This window comes from Amblyomma mixtum, chromosome 4 (assembly GCF_055824585.1).
Source record: "Amblyomma mixtum isolate Tamu chromosome 4, ASM5582458v1, whole genome shotgun sequence".
Taxonomy (NCBI): Eukaryota; Metazoa; Arthropoda; class Arachnida; order Ixodida; family Ixodidae; genus Amblyomma; species Amblyomma mixtum.
In genome coordinates, this window is record NC_143015.1 from 161,414,727 (window position 1) to 161,428,523 (window position 13,797).

The 13,797-nt window shown below is 48.7% G+C and overlaps 1 protein-coding gene across 1 annotated transcript in view; it reads right to left on the bottom strand.

The window, feature by feature from the left end:
- Nucleotides 1-4,792: 4,792 nt before the first annotated feature.
- Nucleotides 4,793-13,797, bottom strand: part of raptor (regulatory associated protein of MTOR complex 1) — a 46,441-nt gene continuing 37,436 nt past the window's right edge. The window contains 4 exon segments of the mRNA XM_089541132.1: nt 4,793-5,359; nt 8,099-8,228; nt 10,968-11,168; nt 11,977-12,104. Coding sequence (XP_089397258.1) covers nt 5,294-5,359; nt 8,099-8,228; nt 10,968-11,168; nt 11,977-12,104 — 525 coding nt within the window. The 3' untranslated portion in view covers nt 4,793-5,293.

Consider the following 13,797-nt stretch of genomic DNA (forward strand, 5'->3'; position numbering starts at 1 on the left):
AAGAGGAATCTGAACTTGTCTTTTTGCCGCGGGAACTCGATCTACACGTTCCGAGCTTTCTTAGAAACTTCGATTTATCGCCCTGTGTGGCCGATTTTCCTAATTAAATCGAATTAATGTCCGGCTCCCGCCTTTTTTTTTTATTCTGCCTCGTACGTTGGGCGGAGTCGACCAACGCGGGGAGTGCCTTTCACCCAGTCCCATGGCGGCTTGCCGCTCTGCTATTGGCGGAGTAATACGTAGTAGTCCGTAGTAGGAAATAGTCCGCGCCGATTTTTGATTTCTGCGGGCTTATTTTGTGGCTATATTATCTGCGAATGAAACTATTTATTCATGGAAACCTAAAAAAGAAAATAAAGGGAAAGCAAAGCCTCCACAGAGCTGGCTGAAAGGCACTTCACGCGTTGGTCGACTCCGCCCATCGTACGAGGCAGAATTAAAAAAAAAGGCGGGAGCCGGACGTTAATTCGATTTAATTAGGGAAATCGGCCACACAGGGCAATAGGTCGCAGTTTCTAAGAATGCTAGGAACGTGTAGATCGAGTTCCCGCGGCAAAGAGACAAGTTCAGAATCCTCTTCAGTTCACCTTTAATGTAAACTGTGTAGTGTCCGAGAATAGTGAGGTTTCTCTTAGCCCCAGGACATCAATGCCAGCACTGGTGTACAAGGTCAGAAGTGCTGAGCTTACGAATCTGCACTCTGCAGATGCTGTCGAAGCACAGCAGAGCAAATTTCACACAAACAGTGTGTGCCAACAAAACAATTCATGTTTGATGATTGTTAACAGTGCAGAGACATGAAACAACTGCTGTACACAATGCAAGACACAAAGCGAGATCTTGACGACATTGTACAGTAATGACAAGGGCGATGCTCTGACTTGTTCTGCACAAACAAACAAAAAGTTCCTAAAAGGCAAGTTGCTGGTCAAAGCAACCTTGGCAAGAAGTGAAAATCGCGTACTGTACTTTCACGATCACATACTTATATCAGACACAAGTGTACCGCGTGGGGCTTGTAAATTTGTAGCTGATGTGTGCTGGCAAAAAATAAACTTATGATGTGCTCATGCACAACTTCACCCTTTGTGAAACTTCCAAGGTTAATCACTGTCCACCAGCAAACACCAATACAGCTGACACATTCCACGTTAAGCAAATTCCCCTGCAACTATGGCTGAATCAGCAGAAGTATTGGTGCTGTTTGCAATTCACTGCTCCAAATGCAAGATGTTTTGCGCATCTGTCTTCCAGCTGTGTGCAACTGCAGCAGCCAGCGAGGCCAGGGCAGAAATGTGTTTCACAACAGCACAGGCACTCGACAATCGCAGTGCACAGTAGACTTCCATTATGTCCCGGCTATAAAACTTTGCTTGGCTTCTGGAGTTGGCTATCAATACAGGGAAGTGATGTGATCAATCCTAATGCCCATTTAGCTACAATCGCACGATGCAACCTGCGAGGACGCTAGGCATCCTTGCTGCTTAGCAAGCACTAAGCTTGGTTTTGAGCAGTACGCTGCGAGCTGCACCTGCCATGAAACGCGCGTTTTTGTGGCTCCTCCACAGTTATCACGGCTGTTGACTGTTACAATTCAGATCTGCATACAAGTTCGTGTGTCTGGTGCAGTGTAAATGATGTTGCACCCAGAGCGCTGCTGTTAAATTGGGACGCAGCACCTGCCAATAACATTATCTTATAGCACGTGTGGAGCTGGCTTATGCCACGATTCAGGATTGTAGAGCACAGTAATGAAATTGCAGCCAGGCAAAGTGTGCCTGAAATTTAGCCTCTGAAGGGGGGACAGGGTGCCGGGCACATAGCTACTTCCGTGATTGCTAGCAGCATGAAATGTTGGTGTGCTTGTTTGTCTAGCGTGGCAGCCCTGGATGACTTTTCTGCTGTGAGGGTACCCTTTTGGTTTCTGCACGGAAAGGCTGCGAACCCTATACAGCGTGCAGAAATGGCAAGGCAGTGTTTTGTGGGCTGAACCTGCATAGAGCAACTCTTACTCTTGCTCGAGGCAGAGTCTTGCTCATCGCCAGGACTTGTGCTTCTGCACAATCTACAGTTGTCAAGCACAGGTGATCAGCTAGTGGACAGCCTGCAGTAGCACAGGAGAAGCTCTTCAAGCAGTAGCTGTGACTAAATTTGCCAGTTGCCAGGCTTCTGCTGATTGGCTGACACGAGTGATTGGTAACTGTCTGTGCAGCTCTGGCCTTCATCGTAGCCAAGCCACAGTTGACACAACCACCAAGAGGCCTCCAAGCTCTGCTTAGCACACCAATTTTGCAAATGCAAGACCTGCGATGAAGTTCAAACCTGCTGCAGCTGATGCCATGTGGTGCCACAGAGGTCAAATCCGCTGCAGTGCTTCTGACATACACATCATGACTGGGTCATTTCAGTTTTTGTTGACAGCCTGCAATTTAAAACAATGCAAGAGAAGCCACTATCCAGCCAGACTGGATAAGCGAACCACCTGTGTGCCACATGGCAGCCAGCAAGCACAACTGCGCTATCAAGTTCTGCAACGTCGAAACAATGCCATGATGTAACTTGAGACGTACAGCTTATTGCAGTGAAAGATGGTGTCAAGAAACAAGAAAACGCACTTCAATGAGCCTGTGCATGACCGTCGTCCCTGTACCACAGCTTCCTTACAAAAATGCACAGAAAAAAATTTGCAGACAATCAGTGCGACTCATGTGGCAGAGTATGCATTAGCATTAGTGTTCCCCGCTGGACGAGGCAGCCGCTGCCACTGAGAGGTTCAGACCGTGTGAGTGGATGGCATGATCCTGTCCATCAATCAGCGTATGACACACCATACCCCCCCCCACCCCCCCTTTCCGCCCCTCAACTCTGATTGGTTACCCCAGTGTCCCTCTTGCCACCCTTCGCCTCTCACCCTGCCTTCCCTCTTCCCTGAAAGCAGAGAGGCAGATTTCCCTCTCCCCACTCTGCGTCCTGCCAATCAAGATTTCACACGTCAACACCATACACTTTTTTGCTACAACAGGCATTCTAATGCTAAAGAATTAAAACATAATAAACTGGCTCCCAGCGCATAACAGTGCACAGCTAAAACCTAACAAAACATGCACTAAAGCAAGGGGCACTATGGGTAAATCAGAGTCCAAAATAGCGGCAGTCAAACACAAAACCACTTAGTAAGAAAGGGGCAGTATGTAAAACTGAATCAAAAATAGCGATCAAATACAAAACCAGAACTTAGCACAACATGGTCTAAACACTGAAACTGCATCGACCCCTTGTGGTCACAGTAGTAGGGTCTCGCCCGTTGTCAGAGAAGGCAGGTTCTGGTCTGATGTCCTAGAACACCCACGAAGTGCCGCTGTGCTTGTTTCAATACGAACAGCCCAGCTTTTTCACTTAATTTGTGGAGAGCCTTCCAACTTGTAGCTCCTCAAGAAAGGCTACTTTTTTTTTCTGCAAACAATGCTGGTGTGCTGTGCTGCAGCACGGCGACCTTAACGCCACGCCCACTTTGAGGGATCGTGTGAGTTTAGCAACGGTGAAGACGAGAACCAGGTTCTACCTTCCAAAGGCGCACTGACATCTGCTAATCCGAGTGACGACAGTGACAACTGTGCACGCTATGTATTCTCACAGAAACCTGTGAAATGGTGAAGGAAGCTTTCTAGAATTTCTTTTGTTTTTCTGGCTGGCTTCAATCGTGAGCGACTACCCGAAAGCATTGCAACTGCAACTAGGTGCTTGGACAGTGAAGGCACAGAGACGCTTGCAGGGGAGTTTTCGATCGGCCCAAAAAAACAGGACCCACCTCGCATATTCTGTGTGTGCAAAGAGGGGCTACACGAAAAACTACACACTTCATTGGTGAGATTTAGAAGTGGAGCACAAAAAAACGAGCGCACCCTCTGCAGTGACCGAAAAACATGCGGAGGCCGAAGAGAGAGTACACACTTCATTGGTGAGATTTAGAAGTGGAGCACAAAAAAACGAGCGCACCCTCTGCAGTGACCGAAAAACATGCGGAGGCCGAAGAGAGAGACTCTTCTACAGCAAAGCGTGTACCAAACGCCCCTGGTCTTCACTACAGAATACGCTTGGAGTGGTACCACATCCCAACAGCACAGCATATGTGGAGCGTAGCAGCACAATTAAGTCGCTCAAGGAGTGTTTTAGCACAGCAGTTGTTTTTTCTTCACGCCACCAGAATTGCACCAGTTACTGGCCGGAACAACCTACAAGATGGTGCAACTTGGTGACCACAAAGGGTTAACAGTGCCAGGCAGCGGCACACAGTGAAAACCATGAGCCAGTTGCACGACATGCTTCCAGTTCTCGGGCATGAATCATGTGCCAAGACAAACAATGCCGGCAACTTTACTAGCTCACAGGAAACATCACAACACGAAGGACTACCCCCTCCCCATCCCTGTACACAGTTTCTGGCCAGCCCCAGTAAAATTCGCTGCCAAAAACAGTCTTCAACACGGTGAAACAGCCCTGCAAACTCTGACTAGGCAGTCTGATGAGACACACTATTCCCCAACACAGCAGCTCCTCATGAACATACACATCCCACAACTTGCCTGTGACCATGGTTGCAGTTCGGAAAGTTGGCCACGGCATCGCAATGACTACGGTGCAGTTGCCTTCCGAATCAAGAACTGCAAGCAGCAGCATTCTGAAGCTGCACTTGAACGGCTGTGAACCCGCTCCGGTCAGAAAGAAGTGCAGCTCTCCGCTTCAGGCACAGTCTCTGACCGGGTGACGAGCCAAGACACACACGAGAGCAGGCTACCAGCGACAAAGCACTTTCGTTGCAAAGCTAACTACAACGCTAACCTCGCAAAATATCCGCTTATAAAACAAAGAACTAACCGCAGGGCCAGTTGCGTATGCTGCTCAGACAACAGCTGCAAATAAGTTGATCGGTCAAGGGCCAAGCACTGGCCATCCGTGCTCCGCTGTAAACAGCAATACGCAGTCACATCACTAAGCGGCATTTTCTAGTCCCCTGAGCAGAGAGCAAGTGAGCACTAAACAATGGCGTCCTGGTTGCCAGCCACCTCTTGCATATTACACTGTGCACAGGGTGAGACAGTTACCAACGTCTCCTGCGCAAAACAGTGGTGTCGCTGAAGTGTCCAAAGGTGGGGGGGTGCCTTCCAGGTCGGAAAAGCACCGGCGGCTACCAGGGGGGGCACTCTCCATTGGGTTAAGGCACAGCTGCTCACACCCGCTGCCCGTGTCAGTAAAGCACCCACGTGGCGAGGGCGTCTATGACGGGGGCCGTTCGTCAGTGCTTCCGGTCGGTCGTGTACACTCCAATGATGGAGTCGGTGCTTCCCGATGCCAGGCACATCTGGGAAAAAAGAACCGTATGAGCATGGGCAGGCACTGCACTGCACTCCACATCACTCATTCTTGGCCAAAGCAATGAAAGGGCCTTTGCACGAGCAAAAAGTGAATCTGGCACCAAAGCAAACTCTTAAGGTGCATCAGTCCACACAGGTTCATCATCATCATCAGCCTGACTACACCCACTGCAGGGCAAAGGCCTCTCCCATGTCTCTCCAATTAACCCTGTCCTTTGTCAGTTGCCGCCACTGTATCCCCGCAAACTTCTTACTCTCATCCGCCCACCTAACTTTCTGCCGTCCCCTGCTACGTTTGCTTTCTCTTGGAATCCACTCCGTGACCCTTAATGACCAGCGGTTATCTTGCCTTCGCATTACATGTCCTGCCCAAGCCCATTTCTTCCTCTTGATTTCAACTAAGATGTCATTAACCCGCGTTTGTTCCCTCACCCACTCCGCCCGCTTTCGATCTCTTAGCGTTACACCTATCATTTTCCTTTCCATAGCTCGCTGCGTTGTTCTTAACTTAAGCTGAACCCTCTTTGTTAGCCTCCACGTTTCTGCCCCATAGGTGAGTACCGGTAGGATACCGGTACTCACCTACTCACCTATATGTGTGCATGAACCACACAGGTTCATGCACACATATACATGTCGTGCATGTTCTGCAGCTTAACTGCATCAGTGAACACATCAGTTTACATAGGTTCACACATGCATACATGTTTTGCATGGTCTGCAGGTTAACTGCATTAGTGAACACATCAGTCCACACAGGTTCACACACACATATATGTTGTGCATGGCCTGAAGGTTAACTGCATCAGTGAACAAGGTTAGTACAGCCAGCTTAAAAGCGCACTGAGGAAAAATGAGAAGTTGGCCTGCATTGACAGGGCACCACTTCTCATCAAAAACAAAGCTTTTAAAAGCTGAGTGTCACCATCACTGGGTGAATTCACAAGTAAGATGCGTATGTCGGCACTTTAAACCACGCAAGGAGAACTTCTAACTTCACATGTTGGGCAGTCTTCTCTTCTTTGGAGTTTACGCCAAAGCACTGCACATTTTTCATAATTTTGTCGCGCTGACCGATATTCGTAGACAGCGTAGAAAGCGGCAGGCATAATTCCTTGGCCATGCCAATGCACCTTTTCTAGGGCTCTTTGTCCAATTTCTACAAAAATGGCTATAAAAATAAAGCGAGTTCGATTCCACCTGAAAACCAAAGCTTTCCATGATCACGGCATCGTCTTCTGTAGCTTCAGCATCATTTAAAAGGTAGTATTCCCTTTTCTACTCCTCACTGCACTTTTACTGGCTCTCCTTTCTCAACAACCCACGCCGGCTTCTTTCTACTTCCATAGCAGACTTTACTTTTTCTGTGCGTGCCGCGCGCTTTGCCTCACGGCCTCAATGCCTTCCAAAAGTTGGCTTCTCCTAGTAGTTCTCAGCTCGGCAGTGAAGCTATGTCAAAGACCGCATTCGGTACCTATTTGCTTTGCGATCCTAGACTTCGCGCTTGCCGCGATGTCATCACAGTACATCGCCATGGCCAGACACTCTTTACCATAGCCGTTTCTTTGAAAAAAAAAAAAAAAATCGCGACTATAACCGAAAAAAATTCTTACTATAACTGAAAAAAAATAATAAAAAATTAACAGTCATCCTTGGACGGCGAAATGGGACTGCAGCTTCAATTTACTATATCAGAGTTTTTACTATAACCAAGTTTACTATAGCGGGGTTCTACTGTAGTTAGTTTTTTATCCAGGTGTCAGTAGCCTGATCATCTGTATCGGCCAACATCACCATAGTCGGAGGTCAATGTGGTCATGCACTGAGCACCCCCCCCCCCCCCCCCACCTCCTTTAATGACCACTCACATCGCACAGTACACAGGCCTCTAGAATTTCACTTCCATCGAAATTCGGCTGCCGTGGCCAGGATCGAACCCACGTCTTCCAGGTCAGCAGCCAAGGACCATAACCACTAGCCACCGCGGCGGACAAGAACGGCTTGAAGGTCGGGCACAAGATCAATGCGAATAAACTGGGGTGGTAACTAGCAGTCAGCTTTTGGCGCACTGACCCTTTCCTTTCCCTTTCGCAACCCGTTCCCTCCTTTTCTAACGATGCAGTTCAAGTGAACAGACAAGCGCTCGAGCAGTGCACAGCGAATTGAAAATGGGGAATTTTAAACATAGATACTGGGTTTCTCTGGCAATGCTGATGCTCAAGCGCAGCTGCATACCGTAAAGTTCTAAGAGAACAGCCCCACCTGAAATATCGCCCGCCCACTTTTTTAGGTGAAATATCTAATTTACTAAGAGCCCCCAAAATCGCCCACCCCCTAAGAATTCACATTAGCTTTGATGCCTTCGAAAGCCCAGGAAGCTCCCTCCAAGAAAACCTCCACTGGCCCCAGACGACCCATCAACAAACATAGCCCATCAAACCCATAAGGGAGCCGCCGCGGTGGCTCAGCGGTTATGGTGCTCGGCTGCTGACCCAAAAGACGCGGGTTCGATCCCGGCCGCGGCGGCTAGAATTTCTTTGGAGGAGAAATTCTAGAGGCCCGTGTACTGTGCGATGTCAGTGCACGTTAAAGAACCCCAGGTGGTCGAAATTTCCGGAGCCCTCCACTACGGCGTCTCTCATAGCTTGAGTCGCTTTGGGACGTTAAACCCCATCAAACAAACCAACCAACCAACCAAATCTTCAGTCAAAGCTCCTGACAATCACCTTGTACGGGTGGAAGGCCAAGCAGGAGACGGGACCCACGCGCTGGTTGATGAACCAGTCATGGTGGCGAATGGAGCCCATGTTGTCCCCTTCCTTGTTGAACACACTGATCTGCTGGCTGGCCGAACCACTGCAAAGGGAGCACCCAAGGCTGCTGACTCAGTGGGACCACTCTAGCACTGGCAGCACTCGGGATTCAGAGTAAGTGTTCAACTCAGAGGTCCCGTAAATGTCAACCCTAGCACAAACCCCCTACTAGCAGTGGTGGACCATGCCTTAGTGCCCTCACGGTGAACTGCAATGCCACCTTTTTACAGACTCTGAATGGCTGCCACGAGAAGTCAGACATCACAGGCCAATGCTACACATTTGAAATAAGAAGTGTGCCCTTCTGAACACATTTATTTACATGGAGTGCAGTTCTGGTGTTGATACACCACCATCCTTAAAGGTGCACTGAAGAGGATTCTGAACATGTCTTTTTGCCGCGGGAACTCGACCTACACGTTCCTAGCATTCTTAGAAACATTGACTTATTGCCCTGTGTGGCCGATTTCCCCAATTAAATCGAATTAACGTCCGGCTCCCGCCTTTTTTTTTTTAATTCTGCCTCGTACGGTGGGTGGAGTCGACCAACGCGTGGAGCACCTTTCACCCAGTCCCGTGGAGGCTTTGCTTTCGCTTTATTTTGTTTTTTAGGTTTCCATGAATAAATAGTTTCATTCGCAGATAATATAGCCGCAAAATAAGCCCGAAGAAATAAAAATACGTGCGGACTATTTGCTACTACGGACTACTACGTATTACTCCACCGATGGCAGAGCGGCAAGCCGCTACGGGACTGCGTGAAAGGCGCTCCATGCGTTGGTCAACTCTGCCCACCGTACGGGGGAGAATTAAAAAAAAAAAGGCGGGAGCCGAACGTTAATTCGATTTAATTGGGGAAATCGGCCACACAGGGGAGTAAATTACAGTTTCTAAGAAAGCTCGGAACGTGTAGATCGAGTTCCCGCGGCAAAAACACAAGTTCAGATTCCTCTTCAGTGCACCTCTAATTTCATGCCTAACAATCCACTAAGAGATCACTACTTCTACTTGCGCCGTTATCGAGTCAGTAGTCTAGTGAGTTGACAGAGCATGTAAAGTGCAAAATTTTCAATTGCTCAAGCAATTTACCATTCTGCAACAAAAATAACGAGCATAGTTGCAAAAGTGCAACCTTGGTGAGGCCAGAGTATTACAATCAAAACTGAGTAAAACTGATAAAGAAGTGAGCGGGTGCACTTACAGCATGTCTAATATATCCAATAGTAAAGTGAAAGTGACGCTGAGTGGTCTATCTAAAGTAGTTGGATGCAGCATGTGATGCGTTCCTTACATTCTAGCCGAAGATAAAAATCGGGCAACAGTGGCAGTGGTGACAGTGCTGCATATGACAGCCATTAGCTTCGCCAGGCAGCAACACAATTCCATCAAGCTCAGTATAGTTTGGGAGCCCTAAACTCGAAACAACTGCTAGGAAATGCCCACATGGTACCGCAGCAGTCAGTAAGGCTTCCATACGAAGGTCCCAGTCTAGACAGCCTTCGCTACTCCAAGCCAGCCCTTTTCAGCGATTACCATTCACCTCCATGTGCAGTGAGGTGCACATGACAAAAAGCACAATAAAATTGGAGATCACTGTGGTGACCCGCACTGGGAGAATACAAAAGCATTGATGCCTCCTTGGCACTCTTCGCCTCTCTATCATTTTCTTTTTGTTTGTTAATTAATTTAACGACTGAACTAGCGTAATTATCTTATGCTTTAATTAAAGATCGATTTATGCACTCTGATTATACTTTCTTTTATCTCAATCAACCAATTTTGTTTTTTAAATTTGGCGCCGTGGTTGCTTTCCTGTCCACTTACTATACACCCGTCCAGTCTATTCAACCACCCAATGGTTTTTGCTGATAATTAACCAATTAGTCTACGACAATGAAGCTTTTTGTTCCACTAATTATCACTCATCAAATACATTTCAATTAATTTCAAGCTTTACTTTCACTCCTCTGTCTATTTTTCCACTATTTTGCCATCCATGGCTGTTTCCCTGTCCACTCACTACATCGACGTCCATGCTATTTCGGTGGGTTTTTTTTCCGACATTCTTGGCTCTACTTAATTAACTAATCACTCCATCAACATATGAGAGAAGCCAACAGCCACAGAAACCAAGGGACACAGGGGATTTTTAATTTATTTATTTCGTGGTGTTCAATTTATAATATTACTGAATATGTTATCGCTTAAAGCTAATTGATTAGAAAAGCAGAAGAAAAAACAACCACATGCCGCCGGCGGGATCCGAACCCACGACCTCCGAATTACGCGTCCGGTGCTCTACCACTGAGCTACGGCGACGGCTGTCAAACCTTCTGCTTTCGGGGGTAGTTATGTGTACAAATAACCTCACCTTGGGAGTGTTCACCAGCGCCACCCACGTTCTTAAGCGGCGGACGTAGCTCGTCCTGAGTTACCGCTGATGTGACGTAGAACGTCATCGAACGGCGAGGGTGGAAGCTGTGTGAGAACCCTCTTATGCTTCCTATGGCGTCAAGGCTTGCAGAACCGAGGCCCTCGTTAAGCAATTAAGCAGAGAAGAAAAGGGGAATGAGGGGCTCGTTATAAATATGAGAGAACTTATTTTTGCGCAGCATCCTCGCATCATCCTCTTTCGGTTACAACCACTCGTTTGATGCTACCTCTTCTGAGAACGTCACAACTGCTGCGGACACGTTTTGCGGACACGTGTTGGTGACACGACCCCATCGACACAGCCAAGAAATGCTTTCGCATTAAAACCAGAGCAAGGGGAAAAGAGTACCATGCGAATGCGTCGAAGGCGGGGTGGACGGCCATGGCAGTCATGTCCACATGCGTGGAGAGGGCGTGGGTGGAGCAGCTCTGGCCCAGCTCCCAGAAGCGCACGTCGCCCGTCACGCAGCCGCTGGTGATGCGCCGCTCCCGCACGTTCAGGTGCACGTTCACAATCCAGCTGGTGTGCTCACGCAGGGTCATGATGCGGCTGAGCAACAGAAAGGGATGTGTTTACATACACGCTTAGCCACATCACATTTATGTGAAACATCTGACGTAGACTCAAGGTACAGTCACACTGGCGGGTCACACATGCCACACAACTGGCTTCTCTGCAACATTAACGGCAGCCAAGAGTGACCAATACTTGTACGAGGCAGAACAATTGTAACGACAAACCCCCCCCCCCCCCCCCAGATGTGTGGAGCACTTTCTAGGTGCAAGCTGCCACTTCTAAACTGTTTTTGAAAGCAATGAGCGGGAACAGACAATTTTATGTCCTAAACAATATGGTCCTAAACAAGACGTCTGCAACATGTGGTGAACCATAATCCAATACAACCAGACGGTAGGCAGTTTGGTCAGCGCGATTTCCCACTCGTCGAACTACTAATCTGTCAGGATGGAATAGCACGTGAGCACAAAAAGCTGCTTTTATCATCTGTGATTTCCGTTAGCCTCCAATGGCTGGTCTCCCTTGCAATTTTGTCGTAATTTTCATTACTGCTACACTGGTGTGCCCTAACCTGTGTGTGATCAATAAGCAGCAAAATTGCTCAAAGAAAGGTTGGCAACTGCAAGGGATGTCGATCAAGGGAAGGTGAGCGAGCACGGAATCATGAAGAACTAAATACAAAAGAGCACGCTGTAGACATAAATCTTGCTTTGGCCAGAGCTAGAGCTACACGGAGAGGTTGTCAGCGATGTGTGTTTGGGGTCATTTTCTTTTTCAACAACTCTTTCAGGTAGTGCACCTGAAAGCAAGGTACCAGTAACTGAATGAGACCAGCACGCACCAGTCGGCCGGCGGTAGCCTTCGGTCGTAGACCCGGATGGTTCCATCCCCGCAACCAGCCACCAGCAGGGACCCCTCGTGGTCAATGGACAGACTCGTGATGGGGTAGTCGGCACCAGTGGGCATGTCCTGCAACGAACCTCCGAGGTCAGTCTGGGCTGCACACAGGGTGCAAAGGCCTATAACGCACAGACCTGCCTCTAAGAGGCATCCATCTACAGGAGGATGCACTCATTAAGATCTGCCTAAGAAAATATCATGCAACACCATATATGGAGTAGCTGCTCTAGCTGGGTCTCTTTAATGCCCCGTGAAGACCTCGTTGAGCCTGCTTTGGTTTCATCCTCCCATTCTTACATGGCCTCTCCATTCAAACAAAATTTGTGGCCATAGTTTACCTTTCGCTCAGCTTTAGGCACCAATGTGTGGGAGCTTTTTCTGCCTACCATTACCACTGATGCCCATCGGTAGCGCTTCCCTCCACCATCTTACACACGATGAGTGCGAAAATTCCCAATTCTCCCACTTGGGGTGGCCATTGGCTTGCCCTTTTTAAGCCTTAGCTTTGGTAGGTATGATAAAATTCTGCCCGATTGCCCATTCCATTTTAGCCGCCTCGTCACTTCTGTGCGAGCATGCTTCTTCTGTACGACAACAGTAACCAAAGGGACACATTGTGGCCCTGCTGAGGTGACGCGGCTGCTGCTTCAATGAGTGAAGCGCCATTGAATGTGTCATTATGGCTGGACGATGACAGCAGCACCACAGCATGGAATGCACATGTTCCCCAAAACCGGCGCTGCACCACACAGCACACTGACATCATGTGCCTTCCTTCAAGAATGCAACCCAGTCAGCTTAGCAAATCAGGATAGCCGTGGAACAAATTTCAGGTGCCCAAGTGCCAGACTTGGGTTCGAGATTCCGTTTCTAAGACGAGTTATCACTTATTTAAACAGAGGGCTGTCTGAGAGGCCCATTTGCTTGAGAGGCCACGTGCTCTTGGAGCCAGCTCATCGGCACACCCCACCACCAATAACAATGGCACCCTTATACTGTCCCATGTTTGTCACATAGTAAAGGCATATAACTGCACCTAAATACCACTGCACGAAAAAAAAAAAATTGACTGGACGTTTATAGTACAGTAAAACCTCGTTAAAACGTACCCGCTTAAACAGTACTTCCGTTTTAAAAGTAGTAAAGTCAAGTCCCCGACTGAGCACCCATTGAACATAATGCATTTTGCATCCGCATAAAACGTACCAGCTTATCGCGGTCGTATCGGTTAGCACGTACCATTTTCACTTTTCGTCGCACTCACGCGTGACGACTTCACGCCGGTAGCACTGACCCAAAGGACGGTTCTGCTAGCGGCGCAACAATCTTTCGTAAATACCGCCGACGGGACGGCAAGCCACACAGCCAATGACAAATTGTCGCCAAAGTTGGAAATGATACAACTAGCGCCATCTTTGGGGGTTTTTTTGCAGCGGCAGCAATAACTACCTGTGGCCTCCGCGACGGCGAGCCGCCGGAGCCGATCGCGGAGGCCATAAACTACCGGAGTGGCACATCCACCCACCTCCCCTAGCAGGCCCGATTTTGGGCCAGTCCGCGCGAACATCACCCGCCCTCCTCCCCCCCCCCCCCCCCCCCCCCCCCGCACACCTCAATGGTTCAGACCTTATTTTGCCTCCGCCCGCTGCGAATGCTTGTAAATTCCTGAACAACGGCCGCGCTAGCGTCAGCCCCGTCAGCTTTCGCACGTGCGACGTTTCTTTGAGCGGAGTGCGCCGGGAGGTTGAGCGATTTCGCGGTT